Source organism: Muntiacus reevesi, chromosome 3 (genome assembly GCF_963930625.1).
Source record: "Muntiacus reevesi chromosome 3, mMunRee1.1, whole genome shotgun sequence".
Taxonomy (NCBI): Eukaryota; Metazoa; Chordata; class Mammalia; order Artiodactyla; family Cervidae; genus Muntiacus; species Muntiacus reevesi.
In genome coordinates this window covers 178,338,740-178,366,129 of record NC_089251.1, presented here as the reverse complement: position 1 = coordinate 178,366,129, position 27,390 = coordinate 178,338,740, and the positions used below count along the sequence as shown (strand labels likewise).

At 42.5% G+C, this 27,390-nt stretch overlaps 2 protein-coding genes across 2 annotated transcripts in view; one reads left to right on the top strand and one right to left on the bottom strand.

Moving 5' to 3' along the window:
* ADAT2 (adenosine deaminase tRNA specific 2) lies at positions 1-26,641 on the bottom strand. The gene is made up of 6 exons (XM_065931238.1): positions 26,465-26,641; positions 10,827-10,931; positions 7,804-7,954; positions 5,066-5,172; positions 2,353-2,425; positions 1-2,252 (listed from the first exon to the last, which is right to left on the bottom strand). Exons 1-6 carry the CDS (start codon positions 26,558-26,560, stop codon positions 2,209-2,211), a joined length of 576 nt encoding a protein of 191 aa, XP_065787310.1. The 5' UTR covers positions 26,561-26,641; the 3' UTR covers positions 1-2,208.
* Positions 26,642-26,773: 132 nt separating this feature from the next.
* Positions 26,774-27,390, top strand: part of PEX3 (peroxisomal biogenesis factor 3) — a 34,815-nt gene continuing 34,198 nt past the window's right edge. Inside the window, exon 1 of the mRNA XM_065931230.1 lies at positions 26,774-27,012. Within this exon, the coding sequence (XP_065787302.1) occupies positions 26,940-27,012 (73 nt within the window). The 5' untranslated portion in view covers positions 26,774-26,939. The remainder of the gene's footprint in view (positions 27,013-27,390) is intronic.

Genomic DNA, 27,390 nt, shown 5'->3' with positions numbered 1-27,390 from the left:
GCTGCATCACATGTGGGATCTTAGTTTCCCAACCAGGGATGGACCCTTGCTACCTGCAGTGGAAATTCAGAATCTTAACCAGTGGCTTGCCAGGGAAGGCACTTTTACATTCTAGATTTTAAATTCTAAATCTGGATTTTCATAGAGAAATAGCTGTGCTTGATTTCAGATATAATGAATCATTCTATTTAATTCTGCAACCATTCCTCCTACTGAGTGGCATGCCCACCCCCTCTGCCTTGTTCTTTTTCTTTTTGCCATAATTCTTATTACCCTCCTGCCTCTTGAGTAACCTGTATGCAGGTCAGGAAGCAACAGTTAGAACTGGACATGGAACAACAGACAGGTTCCAAATAGGAAAAGGAGAACATCAAGGCTGTATATTGTCACCCTGCTTATTTAACTTATATGCAGAGTATATCATGAGAAATGCTGGGCTGGAAGAAGCACAAACTGGAATCAAAATTGCCTGGAGAAATATCAATAACCTCAGATATGCAGATGACACCACCCTTTTGGCAGAGAGTGAAGAAGAACTAAAAAGCCTCTTGATGAAAGTGGAGGAGAGTGAAAAAGTTGGCTTAAAGCTCAACATTCAAAAAACTAAGATCATGGCATCTGGTCCCATCACTTCATGGCAAATAGATGGGGAAACAGTGGAAACAGTGTCAGACTTTATTTTTTTGGGCTCCAAAATCACTGCAGATGGTGACTGCAGCCATGAAATTAAAAGACACTTAGTCCTTGGAAGGAAAGTTATGACCAACCTAGACAGCACATTAAAAAGCAGAGACATTACTTTGCCAACAAAGGTCCATCTGGTCAAGGCTATGGTTTTTCCAGTGGTCATGTATGGATGTGAGAGTTGGACTATAAAGAAAGCTGAGCGCCGAAACATAGATGCTTTTAAACTGTGGTGTTGGAGAAGACTCTTGAGAGTCCCTTGGACTGCAAGGAGATCCAACCAGTTCATCCTAAAGGAGATCAGTCCTGAGTGTTCACTGGAAGGAAGGACTGATGCTGAAGCTGAAACTCCCAGTACTTTGGCCACCTCATGCAAAGATTTGACTCACTGGAAAAGACCCTGATGCTGGGAGGGATTGGGGGCAGGAGGAGAAGGGGACAACAGAGGATGAGATGGCTGGATGGCATCACTGACTTGATGGACATGAGTTTGAGTAAACTCAGGGAGTTGGTGATGGACAGGGAGGCCTGGTGTGCTGGGATTCATGGGGTCGCAAAGAGTCAGACACGACTGAGCGACTGAACTGAACTGAACATACCTATAATCTATTATGATCATTGTCTGTCTCCTCCTGTTAGACTAGGAGCCCCATGAGGGCAGGATACTTCATTTTGCTAATGGCAACCCACTCCAGTATTCTTGCCTGGAGAATTCCATGGACAGAGAAGCCTGGAGGGCTACAGTCCATGGGGTTGCAAAGTCAAACACGACCAAGTAACTTTAACTTCAGTGAACAAACAGAGCCTGGCACAGTAGAGTTGCTCAATAACAAAGAAAGAGTCATCCACTTAGGCATTTCTTTTATTCTTAAGACTATTCATCCTCAAAGAAGGCATGAATAAGGTCTTATGATAGCAGTATGCTGTTAAATGACGAACATGTGTTTTAAAAGTATGCATTTTCTCTAAATGCTTTATAAAAGCAAAAATCTCTTCTAAGGACCACAGAATCATGGTCCAATATGTGTATGATTCATATATTAATACAACTTCCAAGGAAGTCTCCGTCCCCCCCACACACACAACCTGGGAGAACATGGTGGCTGCCAAGAACAAAGGGCCCGAGTCTGAAAGGCCTGGAGCAGGTGTGTGTAGGGTGATGCTCTCCAGGCAGACACACCAGGTAACTGAGTCTGGATACGCATTCTCTGAAAGTCAGTGCATTCCTGGACCAGGCATAATGATTTTGGCATGAAGAACAGGCACTGCTTACTAATTTCTAAAACCTCAATCTTTAACTTTTCCCCTTCTTAAAAATGGTCTTTCAGCTTGTAGAAAATCTGGGAGTTGTTTGCAACTGTCAGACTTTTAAAAAGTGCTCATTTGTTCCCTTAACAGAGCAAATGATGAGAAAACATTTTCCTGTGAATTATGGACAATATATAAACATATGCTTCAACGATGTCAACAGCTTTCTGTCCAAGAATGTCGTCCCAGGGGCATGAGTCTTTCATTAGAACAAGTTCAGGATTTGTGACATTCCTTTTTTCGAACCTTTGATTTTGGTGCTGTGAAAAGAATAGAAAAGAAAGAGAAAATGAAGAGGTAGGCCCACGCAGACTTGCTTTATACCAACTAAGTATGTGCACACAGCAGGGGAAAACTGACCATTTGGATTTTCTTGTTTGTAGAAGGTCTTTAACATCTCCACCGCCTCCTCAGCCCGATATCCAGGGGTGCACTGATGAAATAAGAAAGCTGAGAATGAACACAGGCCAAGGAAAATGTGTGCTGTATTCCATAAAAACGGCAACACATACATCATTATGTAAACATAGTTCAGATAACGTTAATACACCTCCTGGATATTAGGAAAATCAGTAAGGAAGTGTATTTCCAAAAAAAAAGACCTCAATTAAACATCACTCTAACCAACTCATTATTATTTTTCAATCAACTAACTGTGTGATCCCAGTACACCTACTAGTTATGTGATCTTGGGTAAGATACTTCAACTTTCAATGCCTCAGTTCCCTCATATGTAAAATATAGGTAAGTATAGCAATTAACCCAAAAGGATTTTGTGAAAATTAAATGAGATTAGATAGTCAAAGGTATGGTTTTTCCAGTAGTCATGTACAGATGTGAGAGTTGGACCATAGAGAAGGCTGAGCACTGAAGAACTGATCCTATGGAATGGTGGTGCTGGAGAAAACTCTTGAGAGTCCCTTGGACAGCAAGGAGATCAAACCAGTCAACCCTAAAGGAAACCAACCTTGAATATATTCATTGGAAGAGCAGATGCTGAAGCTGAAGCTCCAATATTTTCGCTACCTGATGTGAAGAGCTGACTCACTGAAAAAGACCCTGATGCTGGGAAAGACCGAAGGCAGGAGAAAGGGGCAACAGAGGATGAGATGCTTGGATGGCATCACTGATTCAGTGGACATGAGTTTGAACAAGCTCTGGGAGATAGTGAAGGACAGAGAAGTCTGGCGTGCTGCAGTCCATGGGATCACAAAGAGCTGGACATGACTTTGCAAATGAACAATGACAACAACAAACTGAGATTAGATAACATAACCCCTGTTAATTAAGACACCTGGCATATTGTGAGGGCTCACTGGGCACTATTTTTATCTGCTGTTCTTTACTGGGGGGCCCATTTAGTGTTTGATTCTATAGAGTTAGGGTTGGCAGTCCACAGCTAGAAATGGTCAGCTAAGAATGGTTTTCATATTTTAAAGGGTTAAAAAAAATGTGACAAAGATATTAGTGACTCACAAAAGCTAAAATATTTCCTCTTAGGCTTTTTACAGAAAAAACTAGTCGAATCCTACTACAGAGAATTTTTCTTAAGTGTTCAGTTTCTTCTACCTTTGATTCTTTCAGAGAAAAGATCAACATGTGAAAGAATAAGAAATGAGGATAACAGTAGGAGGATGAAACTTAATGTTAGAGAATATTTAGAGAGACTGAGTAGATCATCTCAGGAAAAGAGCAGGAATAAGCTTAGGTTGTGAGACAGCCAGCTGATAGCGGTGGGGTGATTATTAAGGGAGTACAAGGAAAGAAATTAAAGCAATAAAATGAAGTCAAAATATACAGGCCTTTGAAGGAGTCTGGACTTGATGCGGACCCTTCAAAGGTGCACAACGTGATGCAGTCACTGGTAATGTCACTGGCAACATCACTGGCACATTGGACAGAAATGTTCCACCCATGTCTGATATCTAACAGCTCATCTTTGTTCAGCTCAGAAGTTTTGAGGAATTCTTCAGATCTTTCTCATAAACGAAGTACAGAGTCAGCAATTCACTTGCAAAGAGTTATGTAAGCAAAATCTGAGTTACTGATAGAAGCGACTGGAAGAAGGCAAATCACTTTGCAGATTGTTTTAATGATCAAGCTAACTGTACTGCTTACTCTCCATCCTATGACGATTTCTTTTCTGATGTGATGTTAAAAGTCATCTGTTCTCAAAAGTGCAGGGCGTGTTGAGAAAGCCAATGTTCAGCTGGGAAAACTCAAAATAGAATGTTTTCCAAAACTTGTTCTCATTGGGATTCAACCAAATTTAGCCCTTCATAGGTACTTAATATTCTCCCAAGAATATCTAAGGTCTTTGTTAACTACCCACCATGTCCAGCATTCGTTAAGTCCTTTTCTTTTTTAAGCATAATACTTTTAAGATTAACCTTACATCTTAGAGAGAAAAAAAATCAAACCAATTTATGAGAACTGGTATTTGTCTAGAGACCAAACTCATTTCAAATTCCTTCTGCTCATGGCCTTAAACATGAAAACTCTGGGAGAAGAGTCAAAGTTAAAGAGAAAGTAGAATTTCTAAGTGGATTCTTGGGCCTGGGGGAAATTTCAACATCAAAAAGGCAGGGGGAAAAAAAAATGAAATCAGGTATTGATTGTTAGACGCCAAAAATAGTACAGGGCAATCAAGCAAAACGACTGACTTTGTGAAAAATATTGTGCAGTCACTGTAAATGGCTGCTATAGTCAGCAGCACAGACGAAGCATCATGCAAATTTGGTACAGCACGGAGCCAGGCACACCTGTGGAGGGGAGAGGCCCATGGTGGTAGGGTCCTTACACACAGCTGATGATGCTGGTGAAGACAAGAGGAGAGCTTGGAAGGCTGGAGCTCTCCTTCTGGAGGGATTCTGTTCATTAAGACAGCTAAGCACTCACCTGGAAATGATTACCTGCATCTTACACTGAGGCATCCATGACCTTGACCAGAGGCTCCCAGCACCCACCTGGTTCAGTCATGGCTCCTTAGTGTACTGACAACAAGCTAATTACACGCAAGCCCATAGGTGAGTTACGAGTAATTAGAAAGAAAAAGTATAACAGTTCATGTTACCTGAAATGGTTTCCCAGTACTCGGTAGATCAGCAGAGGCAATATCCAGAACAGAGCCACAACCACCAAATCTTTCATTCTGGCAGCCATAGACAACCAGCGGGATTCCTGAGAAAGAATTAAGGTTCTACAGAGAACAGGCAGTTCAAGTGCATATTGTGGCGAAATCAGGGTGGGTTATAACAGCTATCCTAGAGAGCAAAGCCCACGCTACCCTTAAAAATAATTAAACTTGGGCTTAGTCTTAAAAATTCAGTTTTGCAATCAAGTAGTGTGGCCGAGCAGTCTAAGGTGCCGGACGTAGGCTCCAGTCTCTTCAGAGTCATGGGTTCAAATTCCACCGATGCCAGACCAGAGGTTTTTCTCTAGGTCTAAGTACCCTTTAATTCAGGAAGTTCCTTCTAGAATATAACTTAGTTTTAGGCTTCCCCAATAGCTCAGTTGGTAAAGAATCTGCCTGCAATGCAGGAGACCCTGCTTCGATTCCTGGGTCGGGAAGATCTGCTAGAGAATGGATAGGCTACCCTCTCCTGTATTCTTGGGCTTCCCTTGTGGCTCAGCTGGTAAAGAATCCACCTGCAATGTGGGAGACCTGGGTTCAATCCCTGGGTTGGGAAGATCCCCTCGAGAAGGGAAAGACTACTCACTCCAGAATTCTGGCCTGGAGAATTCCACGGACTGGATAGTCCATGGGGTCGCAGAGTTGGACACAACTGAGCAAATTTCACTTCACTTCACAATCTAGTTACACAAAAGAAAGAGGTTTAAAGGATTTAAAAATTAACATCTCACAACTGCAAATGGAGTGGAGACTGGATGTGTATTTGCTAAATGCTCGCAGCTTGGTGCTCTCTCTGGCCTCTCCTAAAGGAGATATTTTGGAATCGCTAGAGAATTGGAGCCAGAAGGGAGCCAGGAATTTAATCCAGAGATTTTCACCTCTTCAAAATAGCAGATTTTTCCTCTGTTCTTTCCTCAAGCAAATATAACTGTGGCCCAGAATAAACCAGACTAAAATGGAGCCACTCTGGACGGCACGATGGACAGAGAGTTTACAAAGTGGAAACTCTATGTCTTATCACACTCAAAGCCCTTTCTATTATTTTTAGTGATTAAATGATTCACACCCATATACCAAAATAACGGACATGAGTTTGAGCAAGCTCCAGGAGATGGTGAAGGACAGGGATGCCTGGCGTGCTGCAGTCCATGGGGTTGTAAAGAGTTGGACACAACTGAGTGACTGAACAGCAACAACCAAAATAAATACATAAGAATATGCTAGTGTGAGTCAACAACTAATTGTTGAATTATCAAACAAGTTTTAAAAATATCTTTAGAGGCTAACTTGCTATATTCAGTATTTGTGTCACTTTGTGAAAGACACAATTCAAAGAGCTATAACTGTATCAACTTCCCATTTATTTCAATTTACAGTTCTTGGGGTCCAAAATCACTGTGGATGGTGACTGCAGTCATGAAATTAAAGGACACTTGCTACTTGGAAGAAAAGCTATGACGAAGCTAGACAATGTTGAAAAAGCAGAGACATCACTTTGCTGTCAAAGGTCCATATAGTCAAAGCTATGGTTTTTCCAATAGTCATGTATGGAGGTGAGAGTTGGACCATAAGGAAGGTTGAGCACTGAAGAATTGATCCTTTCAAAGTGTGGTGCTGGAGGAGCCTTTTGAGAGTCCCTTGGAATGCAAGGCGATCAAATCTGTCAATCCTAAAGGAAACCAACCCTGAATATTCATTGGAAGAATTGATGGTGAAGCTGAAACTCCAGTACTTTGGCCACCTGATGTGAATAGATAACTCACTAGAAAAGACCTTGATGCTGGGAAAGATTGAGGGCAGAAGGAGAAGGGGACCACAGAGGGTGAGATGGTTGGATGGCACCAATGACTCAACAGACAAGAGTCTGAGCAAACTCCTGGAGACAGTGAAGGACAGGGAAGCCTGGCGTGCTGCAGTCCATGGGGCCTCAAAGAGTCAGACACGACTGAGCCACTGAACAACAACATAGTATCATAAGTACTTTCAGTTTGTATTTACTTCTGACTTATAATTTTTCAAGCCTTCTACATAATAGGTATTCATGGCAAAAATAAACAATAAAAACTTATAAACAGAGAAGGAGAAATTTTTAAGTCACCTGTAATCTGTTCACCAAAGGCAAAATAGGTGTGTGTTCTTCAGGTCTTTTCTCATGTACACTGTTAAACAGTCTGATTTATGTTCTGTCTTTACCTGACAGTTTAACTTAGCTTGAAGTGTTTCTTGCTCTCACTTACTTGTTATAGTTTATTTTTTTTATTTAAAAAAAAAAGACTTCATTATTCAAAAACCTATCTTAAAAAATGTTTCGGCCAAGGAACACTGTATTGTGTAAAGTACAGATTCCAAAAGTTGTTTCCTAATTCTGTGTTCACATAGTAGAATCTTTTTTGTTTTTTGACATTGTCTGGATTTTTTTTGTTTTACACTGATGGCTTTGACTTTTTTTTTAATTGAAGTATAATTGCTTTACAACATGCTGTGATGGTTTCTGCCGTACAACACCCTGAATCAGCCACATGTATGCATATAAGCTCCGCCCCTGGTGGGAGGAGCCTCCCGCCCGCCCCCTCACATGTATACATATAAGCTCCGCCCCTGGTGGGAGCAGCCTTCCCGCCCCCTCATTCCACTGTCCATTTTTGAGTTCACGAGACCAGTACGGAGTCAAAGGATACTCATCAGGCGGAGAGCAGCCGCGCACATGATACACGGCTCCACGGTGACGTACAGCACCGTGTGTTCAAACACGTCAGAGGGACTCTTGCCGCGTCGACGGCACCAGTCTAGGGCCTGATCAATGGCCACCATTTCGGCGTGTCGAGTCGCCTGGAAAGAGAGCTGCCTGCACTGACCTCGTTGGCTACATGTAACAGTATTTGACAAATATTCCAAAGTAAATATGACAGACTGGCCTATGGTTTCTGCAAACATTTCAGCAAATAAAGGTTTCAGGCCACCCTTAGCAGCTGACAGTGTATTTCCTAGTTCAAGTACCATAGCCTTGCCGACAAAAGATACCTAATCTGAGATGTCACAGGAATTAGTGCTCTATTTTTAGTTAAGTAGCTAAGTACTTTAGGGGACACTCTTTCACTTAAAATACCAGAGAGATAAGTCTCAAATAAAAAAAGATGTCTGTGGTTCCTGAATATTTCCAAGGAACCTGAAATTTTCAAAAGCACGTGCTTTAGGTTCAAATATGTTTTCAAGACTGTCACTCACCTTACTCTAAACAAATCTATATTTAGAATGTCATCACTGGGATATCATCACTTAACATTTTCTCTGGGATAAGATCTTATATACTGGCAGACTAGAGAGAAGCAGAGGTTTGGTATCAGTTTCAGATACCTCATGGGAGCAGTAGAGTATAGGAGAAATGCATAAAATTTGAAATCAACCATACTTCAGTCTGAATCCCGACTGTGACATTACTAATTGTATAGCTTTGGGCAAGCTTTTCCAAGCCTTAGTTTCCCCAAATGTAATTCTGATATCTACATCTCATAAAGTGATATGAATTATACGCAGCACTGTCACACATAACACTATAAATGTACTCTGCTATGTGGCAACTATTTATAGTATTCATGATAATCATGTTTATCAATAAACTTACACTTAGTGGCAACTATGTACAAGCCACCGAACTAAACTCTGTGGGGAAAAAAGTCTCTGTCCTCCAGAAGCATAAAATTCAGTGGGGCAAACAGAAAGGTGTTCATTTACCTGTGGAAAGTGCTGGCACAGTGGTCAAGGGGCCATTGAAGCCAGAGGCAGATGGGAGCCCTGCTGGCCCAGAATGATAAACTCAGAGCTGGAAGGTTCTTTGCCAAAGAGGTTCCCCCACCTGACTGCATACCAGAACGAACTGGGGAGCTTAAAAATAAAGCAAAGTTCCTCCAACTCGGGTGCTTTTTAGAAATCAGGTTCAGAATTACTGAATCAAATGTCCTCATAGTTCTCAAGAAATAATCACTGACCTAAATCATCTCAATCAACCCTTTTACTGCTGAAGAACCAAAAGCTAAGTAAGGTATGTTAGGAGGTTACTAAAGACACACAGCTGGGTGAGGTGATGGCGGTGGTGACGGCAGGTTAATGGTAGCAGAGCCAAAAGTAGGACTTAGGTCTTCTCTTTTGGGGTCAAGAGTCTTTCTATACTCTGATTGTAGGGTAACCTTGTAAAGAGCACAGAATACAAAAAATAAATCCAGGTTAATTTCAAGGTGTGGAAGAAACTCAGGTCACTGGGGGTTTAGACAGATGTTGCTAGGACATCCGACTTTCTCATGTTAAAGATACTGTACTGAAAAAATAGGGAGATACGACAATTATTTAAAGCACAAAATTCTACTCCCGAATAGTATCTGTAGATTCACTAATTGGTGTACTATGGCTTATTGGGCTTTCAAGGTGGCTCAGATGGTAAAGAATCTGCTGGCAATGCAGGAGACCCAGGTTTGACCCCTGGGTCAGGAAGATCCCCTGGAGAAGTAAATGGCAATTCACTCCAGTATTCTTGCCTGGAGAATTCCATGGATAGAGGAGCCTGGCCGGCTACATTCCATGCAGTTGTGAAGAGTCGGAAACGACTGAGTGACTAACACACATACACACACATGGCTTATTACATATCTTACGGGCATCTTGATGTCCACCTAAGAATTGTTTTGTGAATTTGGTTTCCTATTTTGCTTGTGTTTCACTCGATCTGAGTTTTCTTGCTGATAGGTGTGATGAATGAACTTGAGAGTCCTCATAGCACCCCCAGCTTGTTCTCTGGCTCCCAAGTAAGATCAAAGTCAACCTGAGAGGTGTTAAGATTATAAGCTATCCTTGAGTCCCCCGGGCACTTCTTATAATCCTAAAACTTAAGATTTCATTTCTACTCACTGTAACATGCTGTGGTGATACCACATTCAACAAGTGTTTCCTTAATTCATAACTTCTCAACCTAGCCACAATAAAGTCACGAAAGCTTCTAACGTGTACCTGTAGGTTCAGAGACAGCAGGTGGTGGAGACTGTACTCCACCAAATTACCTGATATAGGAATAGCTTTCTTTTTACAATCCTTTTATATCTCCACAGCTATCAATTGAGGGTAACTTTTTAATTGACTAGGAGGAACACAATAATTAAAGGTACTACACACCCAAGAATACTGGAGTGGGTAGCCTATCCCTTCTCCAGCAGATCACCCCAAACCAGGAATCAAACCGGAGTCTCCTGCATTGCAGGCAGATTCTTTACCAACTAAGCTACCAGGGAAGCCTCACTGAAGGATACAATATGAGCTAAATTGATATGTCTTATAAAGTAGAATTTCCAGATATTACATTTTCTTAAAATGGAGATGGACTCATTTCTTCTGTATGGACACTCTGATGTAATAAAACCCCTCTTGGGTTTTACTTGTGTTAAAGTAAAGCTCTATGAAACGGAAAATCAGACCCAAAGAATTTACTGCTTCATTAAATTTTTCTGAATTATCCAAAAATTTGAAAATCAGTATGGATCACTTTTTATAATCAGAAAAAAAAAAAAAAGACATTTTAAAAGGTTTCAGAAAACTGTCCTTCCACTGATGGTCACCGAACTCTACACAGATTCATCTTGCCACTAACCACGAGAAATCCATTCCAAGTCTACCATCACTGTCATATGTTTGCAATTATACTATTCAACTCACATACATTTTTGGTTTGATTAACTTCATTTCTCCCCTTCCCCACAACTTCATTGTTGTAGACCATAAGGCAGCCAACAGGAACTTCAGTATTGTCTAGGGCGTCTTTGGCCTGAAAGACAAAGTGGAAAATCTAACAGGTGATGTTCAATACTCAAAAAGACGAGAGAAACAGGCAGCCTGAGGAGTACACACACGAACAAACATCAGAGCAAGGAAACGCAGCTCAGTTTTCCCTTTTCTAAAACACACTTCAGTATTCAGTGCCTTTCTTCTCTGCTGTGTCTGTATGGAGAGACTCAAGAACAAATCCCCATCATAGGTCCTGAGCTCCCTGAGTTTTTCTTTTATTGGAAGCAGAACTGAACAAAGACCACTTTTGACCCTTGTTCTTATATTGCCAGTGGTGTTGGAGAAGACTCTTGAGAGTCCCTTAAACAGCAAGGAGATCAAACCAGTCAATCCTAAAGGAAATCAGTTCTGGGTATTCATTGGAAGGACTGATGCTGAAGCTGACATTCCAATACTTTGGCCACCTGATGTGAAGAACTGGCTCATCGGAAAAGACCCTGATGCTGGGAAAGACTGAAGGCAGGAGGAGAAGGGGACAACAGAGGATGAGATGGTTGGATGGCATCACTGACTCAATGGACATGAGTTTGAGCAAGCTCCGGGAGTTGGTGATGGACAGGGAGGCCTGGCGTGCTGCAGTCCATGGGGTCGCAAAAAGTCAGACATGACTGAGCTATTGAACTGAACTGAACTGTGCACTTTTTTCTGACAGAGTACAGGCTTCTCAGGTGACACAGCGGTAAAGAAGCTGCCTGCCAACCAATGCAGGAGATGTGGGTTCAATCCCTCAGTTGGAAAGATCCCCTGGAAGAGGGCATGGCAATTCACTCCAGTATTCTTGCCTGGAGGATCCCATGGACAGAGGAGCCTAATGGGCTATAGGGTCACAAAGAGTCAGACATGACTGAATCGACTTAGCACAGCACAGCACATATGTATTTGTAAACAGGTAGAAGAAAAAGTAACATTTATAAGTCTTTTATTAAAGTTCTTTCCTTGTTGAAATTCCACTTGCTTAATCTTTTTGATGCTTTAAAAAATCACAGAAAACATCCTCTGGAGTTCCAACAGCATCAGGGTGACCAGACCGCATATCTCCCTGTGCCCACAATCTCTGTTCTAAGTGAGATAAATAATGGCTTTGGAGCACTCTATAAAAAACTGGCACAACCATTTTGGAAAACATTTTAGAAGTTTCTTTAAGAAGTAAACACACATGTGTGCTAAAGTCGCTTCAGTCGTGTCTGACCCTTTGCGACCCTATGGACCATGGCCTTCCAGGCTCCTCAGTCCACGGGATTCTCTGGGCAAGAATAGTGGAGTGGGTTGCTATTTCCTTCTCCATGGGATCTTTCCGACCCAGGGATCAAACATGCATCCCTTATTTCTCCTGCACTAGCGGGCAGGTTGTTTACCACCTAGGAAACCCCAAGAAGTAAACCTACATAGAGCCTATGAACATTTAGCTTATTCCACTCCTAAGTATTTACTTAAGAGAATATGTGTCCAGCAAAAAGAGACAAACAAACCTTGTAAAAGAATGTTCACAACAGCTTGATTCATAATAGCCAAACATAGGAAATAGCAAAGGTGTCCATCAACAAAAGAACTGTAAACAAACCATGGAATACTACTCAGCAACGAAAAAGAAACAAACTACTGATACAGACAACAACATGGATGAATCTCAGACATGCTAAGGTAAAAGAAATCCAACAGAAAAGCACACACACTGTATGATTCCCTTCAGGTGAAGGACTAGAACAGACTAAGCTATGATGAAAGTAATTGCAACAGTGGTTCCATCATGAACAGGGGTATGTAGCTTGATTGGAAAGGGACACAGGGAAATCTGGGGAGGTGAAAACTTTATCGTGATAAGGGTGTGGCTTACATAGATGTCTGCATCATTCAGAACTGAACGAACAATACATTTAAAACCTGTGCATCTCACTGTATGTGAAGTATGCGTGCATGCATGCTAAGTCACTTCAGTTGTGTTTGACTGTGTGTGACCCCATGGACTGTAGCCCGCCAGGCTCCTCTGTTCATGGGATTCTCCAGGCAAGAACACTGGAGTGGATTGCCATGCTGTCCTCCAGGGGATCTTCCTGACCCAGGGATCAAACCCGCGGCTCCCGCACTGTAGGTGGGTTCTTTACTGCTGAGCCACCAGGGAAACCCATGTGAGATATATCTCAACTGAAAAATACAAATGAGAAAAGTAAGTTTAGGCACAGTTCTGCCACCATCCCAGGGATGGTAAACCAATCATTATAGTTGCAGAGTCACCCCTTCATCACCAGCTGTCCATTTTTCTTTCAGCCCTATGGTTGAGGGAATGGGCTTCCCTGCCAGCTCAGCAGTGAAAGAATCTGCCTGCAATGCAGGAGATGCGGGTTTGATTCCTGGGTCAGGAAGATCCCCTGGAGAAGAAAATGGCAACCCACTCTGGTATTCTTGCCTGGAGAATCCCATGGGCAGAGGAGCCTGGTGGGCTACAGTCCATGGGGTCACAAAGAGTCAGACATGACTTAGTGATTAAACCACCACTGGTGGCTGAAGGAGCCCCAGCAGTTCTGGGGCCCAGGACCGCTAAGGAATACTTCTTCAGGCAGAGAGCAAAAACAGACAGGTTACTTTCAGGATGCCCTGACACCACAGGTGAAAGAGAAACTGAAACGTGGACTAGTGTGCAGTCATTTCCAGCTCACTATGGTTTAAAGAACCCAAGTATAGCTGTTTCTAGAAAGGCATAGCATTTCCTGTTTGGACAGCCTGGAAGCCACTCTAGAAGCCTACATTCCTATTGAAGCAGAGGCATTTACCACAGGGCATATAAAGTGCCAAGCTGAAGGCTTTGCTGAAAACAGTGTGTTCTGTCTCCTGCACTAGCCTCCTGCTCCCAGCAATAACCCTATCATGGGTCTAGCGTGGTTCCTCAGCTGCTTCAAACATGCTCAACTGACACTTTTCATTTGGCCAACAGTGGTGAAAGGAGAGGCAAGTTGTGGGAGCATGTGATACTTCTCTTGCGTCTGGAGTAGTGGGATAAAGCTGGGGCCTGGAGAGATGGAAGGAGATAGTATCTGAAGCCGGAAGACCACGTTCTTCAGAACTGGGTCATGTACTACCCACGGGCTAGTTCTGTCCCAGTTCTGTAAAAACAGTTAAAGCATACCCAGTTGGTGCAAATTTTGAAAGACTGCAGAGTCCCAAAGTTTGGTGCATATATACAAATAAATATACGAATGCACCATAGGTTACTACAGGAAGGAAAGCTGGGAGGAGGACTGACAGGTGGGGAGGGAGGAGACAGTCAGAACCAGCACAGTTAAGGCAATCATCACACAGAGAACGAAAGTTAAAATAAGTTCAGGATGACACATGAGCTGGGGTGCACAAGAGAGACAAATCATGTGCTCATCCATCAGATATCTCTCGAGGGTCTTGAGATAGGAAAGTTATCCTGGATTATTAGGTGGCCCCAAGTGCAATCATAACCGTCCTTATGAGAGACGTGGAGAGAGATTCGACACATAAAGTAGAAAGCAACGGGACAATGGAAGCAGAGAGATTTGAAGATGCTACGCTGTTGGCTTTGAAGATGGGGGAAAGAGCCATGAACCAAGCAAGGACTGTCACATTAGAAGCTGGAAAAAGCAAGGAAATATATTCTCCTCTAGGGCCTCCAGAGGGCGCACAGCCCTGCTGACACATTGGTTTGGGGGGCAGTGAAACAGAGTGGGCTTCTGGCCTCTAGAACCATAAGAGAATGCTACTGCTAAGTCACTTCAGTCGTGTCTGACTCTGTGCGACCCCATCCCTGGGATTCTCCAGGCAAGAACACTGGAGTGGGTTGCCATTTCCTTCTCCAATGCATAAAAGTGAAAAGTGAAAGTGAAGTCGCTCAGTCATGTCTGACCTTCGAGACCCCACGGACCGCAGCCCACCAGGCTTCTCCGTCCACGGGATTTTCCAGGCAAGAGTTCTGGAGTGGGGTGCCATTGCCTTCTCCGCCATAAGAGAATAAACCTATGCTTTTCTAAGCCACCAAGTGTGTGGGCATTTGTTACTGAAGCCAGAGAAAACTAACACATCCTGTTAAGAGGAAGAAAAAAGATAAGCTAAAACGGGAAGAAAGTATTTAAAAACCACATATTTAAGGGAACTCTTGAGAGTCCCTTGGACAGCAAGATCAAACCAGTCAACCCTAAAGGAAATCAACCCTAATATTCACTGGAAGGACTGATGCTGAAGCTCCAATACTTTGGCCACCTGAAGCAAAGAGCCCACTCGTCGGAAAAGACCCGCATGCTGGGAAAGATTGAAGGCAAAAGGGAAAGGGGTGTGACAGAGGATGAGCTGGTTAGATAGTATCACTGACTCAAGTAACATGAATTTGAGCAAACTTCAGGAGATAGTGAAGGAAAGAGGAGGCTGGTGTGCGGCAGCCCACGGAGTCACAAAGTTCAGTTTAGTCGCTCAGTCGTGTCTGACTCTTTGCAACCCCATTGACTGCAGCACGCCAGGCTTCCCTGTCCATCACCAACTCCAGGAGTTTACTCAAACTCATGTCCATTGACTCAGTGATGCCATCCAACCATCTCACCCTCTGTCATCCCCTTATCTTCCTGCCTTCAGTCTTTCCCAGCATCAGTGTCTTTTCAAATGAGTCAGCTCTTCTCATCAGGTGGCCAAAGTATTGGAGTTTCAGCTTCACCATCAGTCCTTCCAATGAACATTCAGGACTGATTTCCTTTAGGACTGAATGGGTGGATCTCCTTGCAGTCCAAAGGACTCTCAAGAATCTTCTCCAACACCACAGTTCAAAAGCATCAATTCTTGGGCGCTCAGCTTTCTTTATAGTTCAGCTCTCACATCCACACATGACTACTGGAAAAACCATAGCTTTAACTAGACGGACTTTTGTTGGCAAAGTAATATCTCTGCTTTTTAATATGCTCTCTAGGCTGGTCATAGCTTTTCTTCCAAAGAGCAAGCGTCTTTTAATTTCATGGCTGGGTCACAAAGAGTCGGACACAATTTAGTGACTGAATAACAACATATTCAATAACAGTCTGGATCTGGATTATGAAAAAAAATGCTCAAAATTCAACAGTTTAAAAAAATTGTTAGAAAATGGGCAAAAGATATTAAAAAGCATTTTATCAAAGATGGCATACAGATGGCAAATAAGTATATGAAAAGATGGATACATCATTAACCATTAGGGAATGCAAATTAAAACCACAATGAGATATCACTACACACTTACCAGAATGGCTAAAAGAAAAAGTATTAACAACAGATGCTAGTGAAGCAGAGAAACAGGATCTCATATATTGCTGGCAGGAATGTAAAATTGTTAGAGCCACCCTGGGAGACAGTTTGGCAGTTCCTTAAAGAGCTAAACATGCACTTAACATATGACCCAATGATTGTACTCTAGGCATTTGTTTACCCATGGAAATGAAATCTTATGTTCATACAATAACACAATTTCATATACAGACATGAATGTTCAATGAAATTTTACTTTTAGCCCAAAACTAGAAATGACCTAAATGCCCTTCAAGGGTGGTCTGGTTAAACAAAGTGCATTACATTCACCCATGGAAAACTACACAGCAATGAAAAGAAATAAGCTATTAATTGACTCAAGGAAATTATGTTGAGTGGGGGAAAAAAAAATCCCAAAAGGTGACATATTCAATTATACACAGGTGTACATACATAAAGTTGACCAAATGTGAACAAGCGCTGCAGACTGGGTTAATGCTATATTCCTGGCTGTGATATTTCACTACAGTTATGCAATATGTTATCACTAAAGGAAACTAGGGGAAGGGAATTGGGGCCTTCTCTGTATACTGTGTTGCAACTTTCTGTGAATTTGTAATTATTTCAAAATGAAACATTAAAAAAAAAAAGAAAAGGTGGAATAAACCAGAAGGCTCTTACAATGGCAATTAAGAAAAGATGCCTACTGAGGCAGGAGGAAAACCAGGAGGGTCTGGGGTTATAGGAGATCCAAGGAAAATACAAGGCCAAGAAGGAAGGGTCAGTTTGGGTGGGGTGCAGTAAATGAAAACCAGTGGCCTGAAGAGGGGCTTATGTGTAAGTGGTATTTCTAGTTTCTACTGCAACAGACTGTTGTTGCATGTGTCTGTATGTCAAGTGTTCTGATTCTGAGCTTGCAAATAATAAAGAGCTGAGAGCTGGCTGGGAAGTTCCCCCTGATGTAGGACTAGTTCAGGCACCTTATTCATTCATGTACTTTATAACCCTGTGCGACTGGTTCGTGATTTCCCCATTTTACAGATGAGGAGACTGAGCCATGGGAAGGTTACGGGATCAGTCCCTGTGCGAGGCTGGGCCTAGAGCCCAGGCCATCTGGAACCATCCACTCACTTGTTCAACAAATCTCTCTGGAGTCCTGCCTGGTTCCTGGGTTCTCAGCCGTAGCTCTGCCTCTAATGTCTACTCCAGTCACCACTGACCAGCTACTTTACTGGTGCTTGGGTTCTTAGCAGCGCTAGCTCAAGGGACAAAAGGAAAGGGGACGTTTAGCAGGAGAGTGAGACAAAGAAAGTTCAAAGAAAAACAAAGTAAACAAACAGGGGCCACGTGACAAGGGTTATCTGTAAACCTATCTGCAGAAGAGCTCTACGTGAGGCTACTTGTTCATTTCAAACGTGCAGGAGAGGATCCAGGAGCCGAGGGAAGGAGGGAGGAGGTGGCAGGCAGAGGCAAACCCAAGCTGCTGGGTGGGGTTCCTGCAACATCCTGACTTGTTCACCTGGAAAACAGCCAGGGCCACACTCAGGCCCCCAGAGAGGGGGTGAGACTTGGGCCTTTCATTCTTTCCTTCGGATTTTCTCATTTCCTCCAAGAAAATGATCTGCTTTTAACTCTATTTCCCACTCTATACTATCTTCCTGTTTCATTTTAGTGAAAATGCCTTCCACTGCTGTCCCAATTAGAGAGAAAGCATGAGTGACAGAAGGACTTGAAAAGGGCAAATAAATAATGCTGTTGATGAGGAATGGCCTAAGCTGAGGGTGAGGGGTGAGCAGGTGGAATGGTGAGTGAGCGAGGAGGTGGTGAGAGCAACCTCAAAACCCCACGGAAACGAGCCACGTGTATATACACATATATCAAATACATATATTTGCTTTGCTGCCAAGTTCAAAATAGATTTAATTACACTGAAAAGACTTTTTAATCCATCCCATCTTGTACGTTCCAACATTCCCACTACCTCTTCTGCCAAGTCTGATAGTTTCATTATAAATGCACAAAAGATCAGGCAAAACGGCTCTGAATTGTACCTATGTAGGTTTTCAACCACCTCATCTTTTTTGAGAGGCTCAGTTACTATTTAAAATGGTGATTTTGTCTTTCATAAATTAATAAGTTACCAAGGTTCAAAACTGAAGGATGAAATTTCTCTTCTCACTGGCTCAAACACTGGTCCCCATTCCAAGTGTCTTTGATGTCATTTCTTTCGCTCTTCCTACGTCATCTCCTGCACTCGAGGCAGGGTCCACCTGCTACAGATAGACAGCTCTAGGACGGAAGAGACTCTGCAGTTTCTCTAAAGCCATCCTTCCTACAAACTACTTTCTAGTGATGCGGTGGTAACAGGAGGGGAGAGGGGGTCAGAGGGCATAGACTCTTGAAGAGTACCCAAGTATACCTCCTACAAAAGAAAGAAGAAAATTGGAGGAAAAGACAAGTCGGCCAGGACAACTCCTAGGTAGAAAATAATAATGTTCAAAAGGTCAAAGGACACTAGAGCTGTTACTGCTCATGACTCTGAGAAGCTCTGTTCTCCTGTAACACACTAAACTTCTCCACCTGGCACCAAGAGCCTCCCAGCCATCACCCATGCTCCACACCAGCCAACTGAGTCAGCCGAACCTTTCACTATCCTTCCAGGTCCTTTGTCCTTAAACTTCTTGGAGCCCCTCTGAGAATCTGGTGAAAGTTATGGACACTCCCATGAAAAAGGCACAAGCAGGTGACATTTTTACACACAGCATCAGGGTTTATAGATTCCTCCTAAAACCTGAGCTCTGGTTAGGAAGTCCTGTTCCAGACAGATAAGTGGATCCCCTCCTAACCCGTTGGTGATTCCTCCAACCCAAGGATGATTCCTTGGGTTCATCTTGATGATTCCTCCCCTTGAAAACCTGTCTCTTCTTTTCCACTCACCTACATCCTATTTCCCTTTTTCAAGTTAAGAAAGCATCCTGTAATTTCATTCAACTAACTCGCTCAGGACTTTGTCACCTATTATCTGATAGCATTTTTGTCTGCCTCTTATTTTGGACCCTGGACTTGCTACTATTAACTTATTCATTTGTGCATGGCTTAATTTCAGCAATTAAACAGCATGCTCCTGCGGTGAAGCACTAGATCCAAGCACTAGCAAGCCTGTTCTGCTCACTTTTGCAGGCCAAGTACATAACACAAGGCCTAACACAAAGACACATTTAATCACACTACATTTGATACAATGGATGCTTCTGTGCTTGATTTCTTTATGAATTTCCCTCAGATGTGCCATAATCTTATACTAATACTAGGTGCCCAGAAAAAGCAACTATAATACATGATTTATTCCAGAAACCTTGCAACTTTCCTCCCTCTGACTCTCTGATGATATATTTATATACTCAATCTTTCTTTTTTCCTAAGTGTAAACTAAGTATGTTCAAGGCAGAAAACTTGGGGGTAAAAAAAATTCACACATCAAAAAATAAAAACCACTCATAATCCCAACACTACAAAATATGACCACTGCTATTATTCTGTAAAGGAAATTTTTCAGGATTTTTCCTATGCCTCCATATACATATTTGTAGCTTTCTAAAAAGCCAAATAGATTTACACTATATATACAGTTAGCAGTCTGCCTTTTTTTATCTAGAAACATATAATAAACATTTCCCTATGTTGAGTAATATTTTCGCAGCACATGATTCTTTTAAGGCTACATAGTGCTTCTCTGCATGAATATTTATGATTCTCTTAATTGGTCCCCTATTGTTTGACTAGCACATGTGGCTATTTTTCAAATTCCTCACTATTCTAAACAAATGGAGAACTTCCCTGTATATCTCCACTGATTCCTTATGAATTATTCCTAGAAATAGCTATAAAATACAAGGAGTTCCTACAAAGTAATTTTTTCTTTTTAGAATGAAGCGTTCTTAACCATTCTTTTTTTTTTTAAGGCACACGAGATTTTTTTTTAATATTTATTTATTTGGCTGTGCCAGGTCTTATCTGCAGCACACAGGATGTTTAGCTGTAGCACGTGGGATCTACTTTCATGTTGTTGCTGCTGTTGAGTCGCTAAGTCGTGTCTGACTCTTCCCAACCCCGTGGACTGCAGCATGCCAGGCTCCCGTCCTCCAGTACCTCCTGGAGTTTGCTCAAATTCATGTCCACTGAGTCGGTGATGCCATCTAACCAGCTCATGCTCTACCGCTCCCTTCTCCTTTTGCCTTCAATTTTTCCCAGCATCAGGGTCTTTTCCAATGAGTCGGCCCTTTGCAAAGTATTGGAGCTTCAGCTTCAGCATCAGTCCTTCCAATGAATATTCGGAGTTGATTTCCTCTAGGATTGACTGGTTGGATCTCCTTGCTGTCCAAGCGACTCTCAAGAGTCTCCTCCAGCACCACAGTTTGAAAGCATCAACTACTCGGTGCTCAGCCTTCTTTATGATCCAACTCTCACATCCATATAGGACTAGTGGAAAAACCATAGCTTTGACTATAGGCACGGTTGTTGTCAAAGTGTGTCTCTGCTTTTGAATACACTGTCTAGGTTTGTCATAGCTTTTCTTCCAAGGAGCAAGTGTCTTTTACTGTCATAGTTGCAGTCATTGTCCACAGTGATTTTGGAGCCCAAGAATATAAAATTTGTCACTGCTTTCACTTTTTCCCCTTCTATTTATTATGAAGTGATGGAACTGGATGACATGGTCTCAGTTGTTTGAATGTTGATTTTAAGCTAGCTTTTTCACTCTCAACTTTCACCCTCATCATGAGGTTCTTTAATTCCTCTTCACTTTCTACCATTAGGCTGGTATCATCTGCACATCTGAGGTTCTTGAAATTTCTCCGGGCAATCTTGATTTCAGCTTGTGCTTCATCCAGCCCAGCATTTTACATGGTGTACTCTGCATATAGGACTTCCCTGGTGGCTCAGACGGTAAAGTGTCTACCCAGACCCGGGTTCAATCCCTGGGTTGGGAAGATCTCCTGGAGAAGGAAATGGCAACCCATTCCAGTATTCTTGCCTGGAAAATCCCATGGATGGAGGAGTCTGGTAGGCTACAGTCCATGGGGTCACAAAGAGTCGGACACGACTGAGCCATGTCACTAACTCTGCATATAAGTTAAATAAGCAGAGTGATAATATACAGCCTTGTCACACCTCCTTTCCCAATTCTGAACCACTCAGTTGTTCCATGTCCAGTTCTAACTGTTGCTTCTTGACCTACTTACTAGTTCCCTGACCAGGGATCAAATCCAGCAAGATGTCCTAGCCACTGGACCACCAGGAAGTCCCTACAATGTGGTTTTTTAAAAGTAAAACTAATAATAAAATTGGGCAAGAGAATATATCTAGGCAATTCACAGAGGAAAAAAGGTCCAAATGTCTAATTAGGATTCCCAAAGCATGGTAGTCAGTGGGAATGAAGTGAATAGGCAGAGGGGTCCGACAGAGTACAGTGGGGAGCAGTGGGCAACCAGACACAGATCGGGACAAACTGGGGGTGAAGCCAGGTGGCTGGGCTCAAATCACATCTCTGTCCTTACCAGTTCCCTAACTGCGGGACGCTTACTTAAATCTAAACCTCGATGTCCACATCTGAAAATGAAGACAGTAATGATACACATCTGATATGCTTTCAAATGGTGGTGTTAGAAAAAACTCTTGTTCAGCAGTCCCTTGTTCAGCAAGGAGATCAAACCACTCATTTCTAAAGAAATCAACTCTGAATATTCATTGGAAGGACTGTTGTGAAGCTGAAGGTCCAATACTTTGGCCATCTGATGCAGAGTCGACTCACTGGAAAAGACCCTGATGCTGGAAAAGATTGAGGGCAGGAGAAGGAGACGACAGAGGATGAGATGGTTAGATAGCATCACTGACTCAATGGACATGAATTCGAGCAAACTCCAAGAGATAGTGGATGGCAGAGGAGCCTGACATGCTGCAGTCCATGGGGTCACAAAGAACTGGACATGACCTAGTGGGGACTGAATAATAACCACCATAGAGCAGGACGACTGTGGACCTTATACGTATGGCCAGTATGAAACACAGCCCATGGCAATGCGTCTGGGATGTAAGAGTGCGATGCTGTTATTTTTTTATTTGATTCTAAGCCTACACCCTTAGAATTATATGCTGTGATGATTAAAACAATGACCTTTATCATATGCTATCTCTCCAAAAGAAAACTGGCATGAAAAATAACGATTTTACAAAACAATAATAAAATATAGAGAACTTTTTTTAAAGTTTGATAACTTCACCAAAGAACAACAAGAAATGTAACACTGATATTACTTCTCACCTAAAACATTGCCAAATGTTCAGTAGTGATAATTCCAGGGATGGTGGGAACAGGGGTGGGACAGAACATTCTCATACACTGGGAATGTTATCTGGGACCATTTCAGACCACTGCTATCCAACAGAACTGTCGATGGTAATGGAAACATCCTTTGATCTGTGCTGTTCAATGTGGTTGCCACTTGCCATGTGTGGCTACTGAGCACTTGAAAAGTGGCTAACGTAACTGAGGAACTGAATATTTAATTTCTTCTTATTCATGAAACAACTAGCCACATATGCTAGTGGCTACTACACGAGGCAGTATAGTTCTAGAAGGCAATCTAAAAACATCTAGATAAATGGCTTTAAAATACATACATCCTATGTCTCATGTTTGGTAATTCATTCCAGAGCAATAAAAGAACTATGGGATGGGGGTGAGAGGAAAATTAACCAAAGTAAGAAATAATTATACCTAGGAAAAAAGGATACTTACAATCATGAAGAGAATATATAATTCCATTTATTTAAAAGTACATATGTCAATAAATTTATAAAAATAAATTTCTTATGACTATGAATTATCTATATAGTCAGAAAAAGAAAACATTAAAATATTTTCATTTGGGAAAAAAAATACCATAAAGATATTACTGGGTCAAAGGAAAAGCTCAGTTTTAAGGCTTTTTTATACGTATATAACAAAGTTGCCTTCTAGAAAAGATGCCCCAATTTCAGCAACCAACTAACCAACTCCTCACACACACATCCTTATCTACAACAAGCATTACAAGTTTTTGACCTTTGCTAATTTAACAGCTGAAAAATTATGCTAAGTTGCTTCAGTCAGGCCTGACTGTGCAACCCTATGGACCATAGCTTGCCAGGATCCTCTGTCCATGTGATGCTCCAGGCAAGAATACATATCTTTTTTTTAATTTGAATGTAATCTATTACTAGTGAAACCACACATTTGTTAAGTTGTTCATTATCTGTGTTTCTTTTAGAAATAGCATGTTCATTCACATCCTTTGACTTTTTCAATATTAGGGTGTATATCTCTTTGCCAAGCTTCTTTATATATCAAGGTTATATCAAACCTGTCCTTTTATTTACGTTGCAAATATTTTCCCTCTGTCCTTTGCTTTGTTACTTTGTATCTTACTTTTTTACTTGTAGAAATCTTCAATATTTATATAACTAAAACTGATTCATTCTTCTTTTATGTTTTCTGCCTTCATCATATACTTTAAAGAATCCATCTCCATTCCAATTCCTCCAGGCCTTCGCCCAACAAACACTAACATCAATCAGCCGAACACTTAGTCCCTTGAATCAGTCATATAAATATGTCTACTCTGTCTGGGTGCTGCAAAAATGCTAGTATCCTCCCTATTATTATATGTACACCGGGCACCTCACTTTCAAATTCCTCAGAACACATTAGCTACCCCTAAATCTGGTACTAGCTATGCTTCTGGTCTGATTGTAAACTCTTCTCAGAAGTACACAGGACACTTTCTATTACTTCAACAAGTCTTCAAAGTAGTTTAAGATTTGAAGTTCCTTCAGTGGAGGTGGGCCGGGGGGTGGTTGGACAAAGTCCAAGATTTATCACAAGCATTCTTTTCCCTTTGTTTAAGACCTGGAAGAAACATTGTGTGTGTGAGTCGCTCAGTCGGGTCCAACTCTGTGACCCTGTGGACTGTAGCCCGCCAGGTTCCTGTGTCCGTGGGATTCTCCAGGCAAGAATTCTGGAGTGGGAAGAAACATATACTACTGACCAAAAAAAAAAAAAGGTGCAAACTAAGGACCTCCTTGACCCTGTGTAGATAAACTAGGTAATCACACCCTTAGGAGTTTATAGTCCAATTGTGGCTCAGATGGTAAAGCGTCTGTCTGCAATGCAGAAGACCTGGGTTCAATCCCTGAGTAGGGATGATCCCCTGGAGAAGGAAATGGCAACCCACTCCAGGACTCTTGCCTGGAAAATCCTATGGACGGAGGAGCCTAGTAGGCTACAGTCCATGGGATGGCAAAGGGTTGGACATGACTGAGCGACTTCACTATACTTTAAGAGACAAAAATGTCAAGGCCAGAGAGATCCTACAGACTACTAGGAGTTCAACCATCCCATTTAACAGAGTAAGAGGCAATACTCTAGGGGGATACAGTGACTTGCCCAAGGTCATATCAAATAGGTATACACTGCTACATTTAAAATGATTAACCAACAAGGATCTGTTGTATAGCACAGGGAACTCTGTTCAATGTTATGTGGAAGCCTGGATAAGAGGGAGTTTGGGGGAGAAAGGATACATATATATGTATGGCTAAGTTCCCTTGCTGTCCACCTAAACTATCAGGACATTCTTTTTTTTTTTTTAATAATAACATTCTTAATCAGTTATACTCCAATACAAAATTAAAAGTTTAATTTTTTTTTAAAAGGTAGTAGAAAGACTCAAATGTTCAGTCCAGAAGTCTAGAGAATAGTGTAGAGGATACGAAAGGAGAGAAAGAAAACACATGTCTGATACACAAAGGGGAAAAGTTCAATGGCCGAATAAACTTAGCTATTTCTAAAACCACTATTGAGTCCTCTATGGTAGGATCTCTCAAAATTTCATCTGTGCAAGCTCCCCATAAATATTCTGAGGAGAGTTCCTGGAGCAAATGAAAATAAATGGAAGAGACCAAAACTTTTCAGCATTTCCACATCCCCTGACCTCCGGGTCTCTTATCCATAGAAAGATGTAAATGCAGCTTAATTTGAGACATTTCAACCTTCACGTGCATTTACTATCATCCTCACGACTTATGCTGCCCAGCATATATTATTGAAATCATTTGGGGGAAGGACAGAAATTTTGATATCACATGAAAACTCCTTTTTTCCAGCTGGAAAAATTTAGTAACATAAAACGAGTTCAGGAATTAACTATTTAAAGCATATTTCAACATTAAAGTATCAAACAAAAATTTATGTGTCCTATAAGTTTAATGGGGAGAATAAATTTTGAAGTGGGCTGAAAGACTGCATCATGAAATCAAATCAGGTATGATGACCAACATTTGTTTTTCCAAAATGGAATGAAAGAGAAATACCAGGAAAACTGTGCTTAGGAAGGTTAAGCATCATTTTGTAAAACTTTTGTCTCAATTATACCTATGTGTATACTGGGCGTTTACTGGAATGTAACACAAAATAGATTTTTTCTTTTTAAACTGTAAGTCACTTACAGTTTAAGGGATCGCAAAAGTCGAACCCGACTTAGCGACTAAACCACCACCACCACTTTCAAAAAAGTATGAGAAACAAGTTTTTAAAAATATGCATAAATGTGCGTGTATGATTTATATACCTATACATATACGCCAAATGCACTTTTATCCTTATTAAAGAGTTCGCTGGCACACATAAGTACGGGTAAAGCTTGGGTTGTACACAAAGCTTATCAGAGCCCTCCTTAATCAGAGTCCTGAAGGGAGTGAGAGGAGAAAGTCAAAGGGCAAAGGTCAAGCGGACGGATGGACGAAAGAATGAATGAATGGTGGAATCTGCTCAGGGGGCTGTTTTTATCCTGCTCTCTACCAGAAACATCCTCAGCCTCCATCCTTCTCCTAGACAGGTTCAAGGGGTCATACAGACAAGATAATGGAAACTCGCGGATCTGCCAGGGTCCGCAGGAAAGAAGGGGACGCGGCACGCACGTGCCAGCAGCCCCGAATAGGGATGTTGACGCTTACTTCAAACCAGTGAAAAAGAAACAATTTCAGTATTTCCTCTCTTCCTTCCCTCACAGCCACTGTGAGAATGGACTAAAGAACATTTCAGGACAGTAAAAACCAGCTGTTTACCCAGAGATCGTGAGCACCGTCGAGATTACTGAGACCCAGAAAGCACCCCGGGGACGTTTACTCAAATGTTCGGTCGGGATAAGCCGGGGAAAGTTCCGACCCCGTGCGTCCACGCCCCGGCCCCCTCACCATCTGCATCGCCTGCTCCATCCACTTTGCGGTCTCCTCCGCAGACGCCGAGTACGCGCCATCGTTAGCCGCCGTGGACCCCGCCTTCGCCTCCATACTGCACCCGGGTCGCCTCGCTCTGCTGCAGAGGCCGCGGGGAAATAGGAGCACAGGCCACGGAACGCGGCGGATGCGGGCTGTCGTTTCCGGGGGAATCGAATGGTGAGGCACTCGGGAGTGAATTCTGGACGGACCTGGGCGCCCCGGACCAGTGAGCTGCGGCAGCAACAGAAAAGGGCAACTGCTCAGCTCTAGTCCACGCCCCCTTCCCGCTCCGGTAACAGTGTCAGCGGAAAGTCGCCTTTGTGATTTCTGGAGAGCACCGAGCAGGACTCGGCCGTCCAGCCCGGTCGTCCGTGCCAGGCGACAGAAAAAGGGTTTCCTGGTGGACCATCATCCCTTCCCTCTAGACAGCCCGCACCCCGGGGGCCTGAAAATGCTTAGATCTGCGTGGAATTTTCTGAAACGTCACAAAAAGAAATGCATCTTCCTTGGCACGGTCCTTGGAGGTGGGTGACAGCGTTCTTGGCAAGGCGCATTGGAAGAAGGGGGTGGGAGAGGGGTGTCTGGCTTCTAAAATAGAGGCGGAGAAACCACAGCCCAGGATTCGATCAACCATGAGACGGGGTATGGGGTGACAAACTTCGAAGGCTCTTTAAAGAAAGAAAGTGAAGTCGCTCAGTCGTGTCCGATCCTTTGCGACCCCAGGGACTGTCCCCTACCAGGCTCCTCCATCCATGGGGTTTTGCAGGCAAGAGGACTGGAGTGGGTTGCCATTTCCTTCTCCAAGGCTCTTTACATTTCTGCAGTTGTGAAATGTGTGCCCTTTGCCCTGCCACTGCCCCTTACTCTGTGTTTTTCGCCTTTTACTCACTGCCTTTGGGATA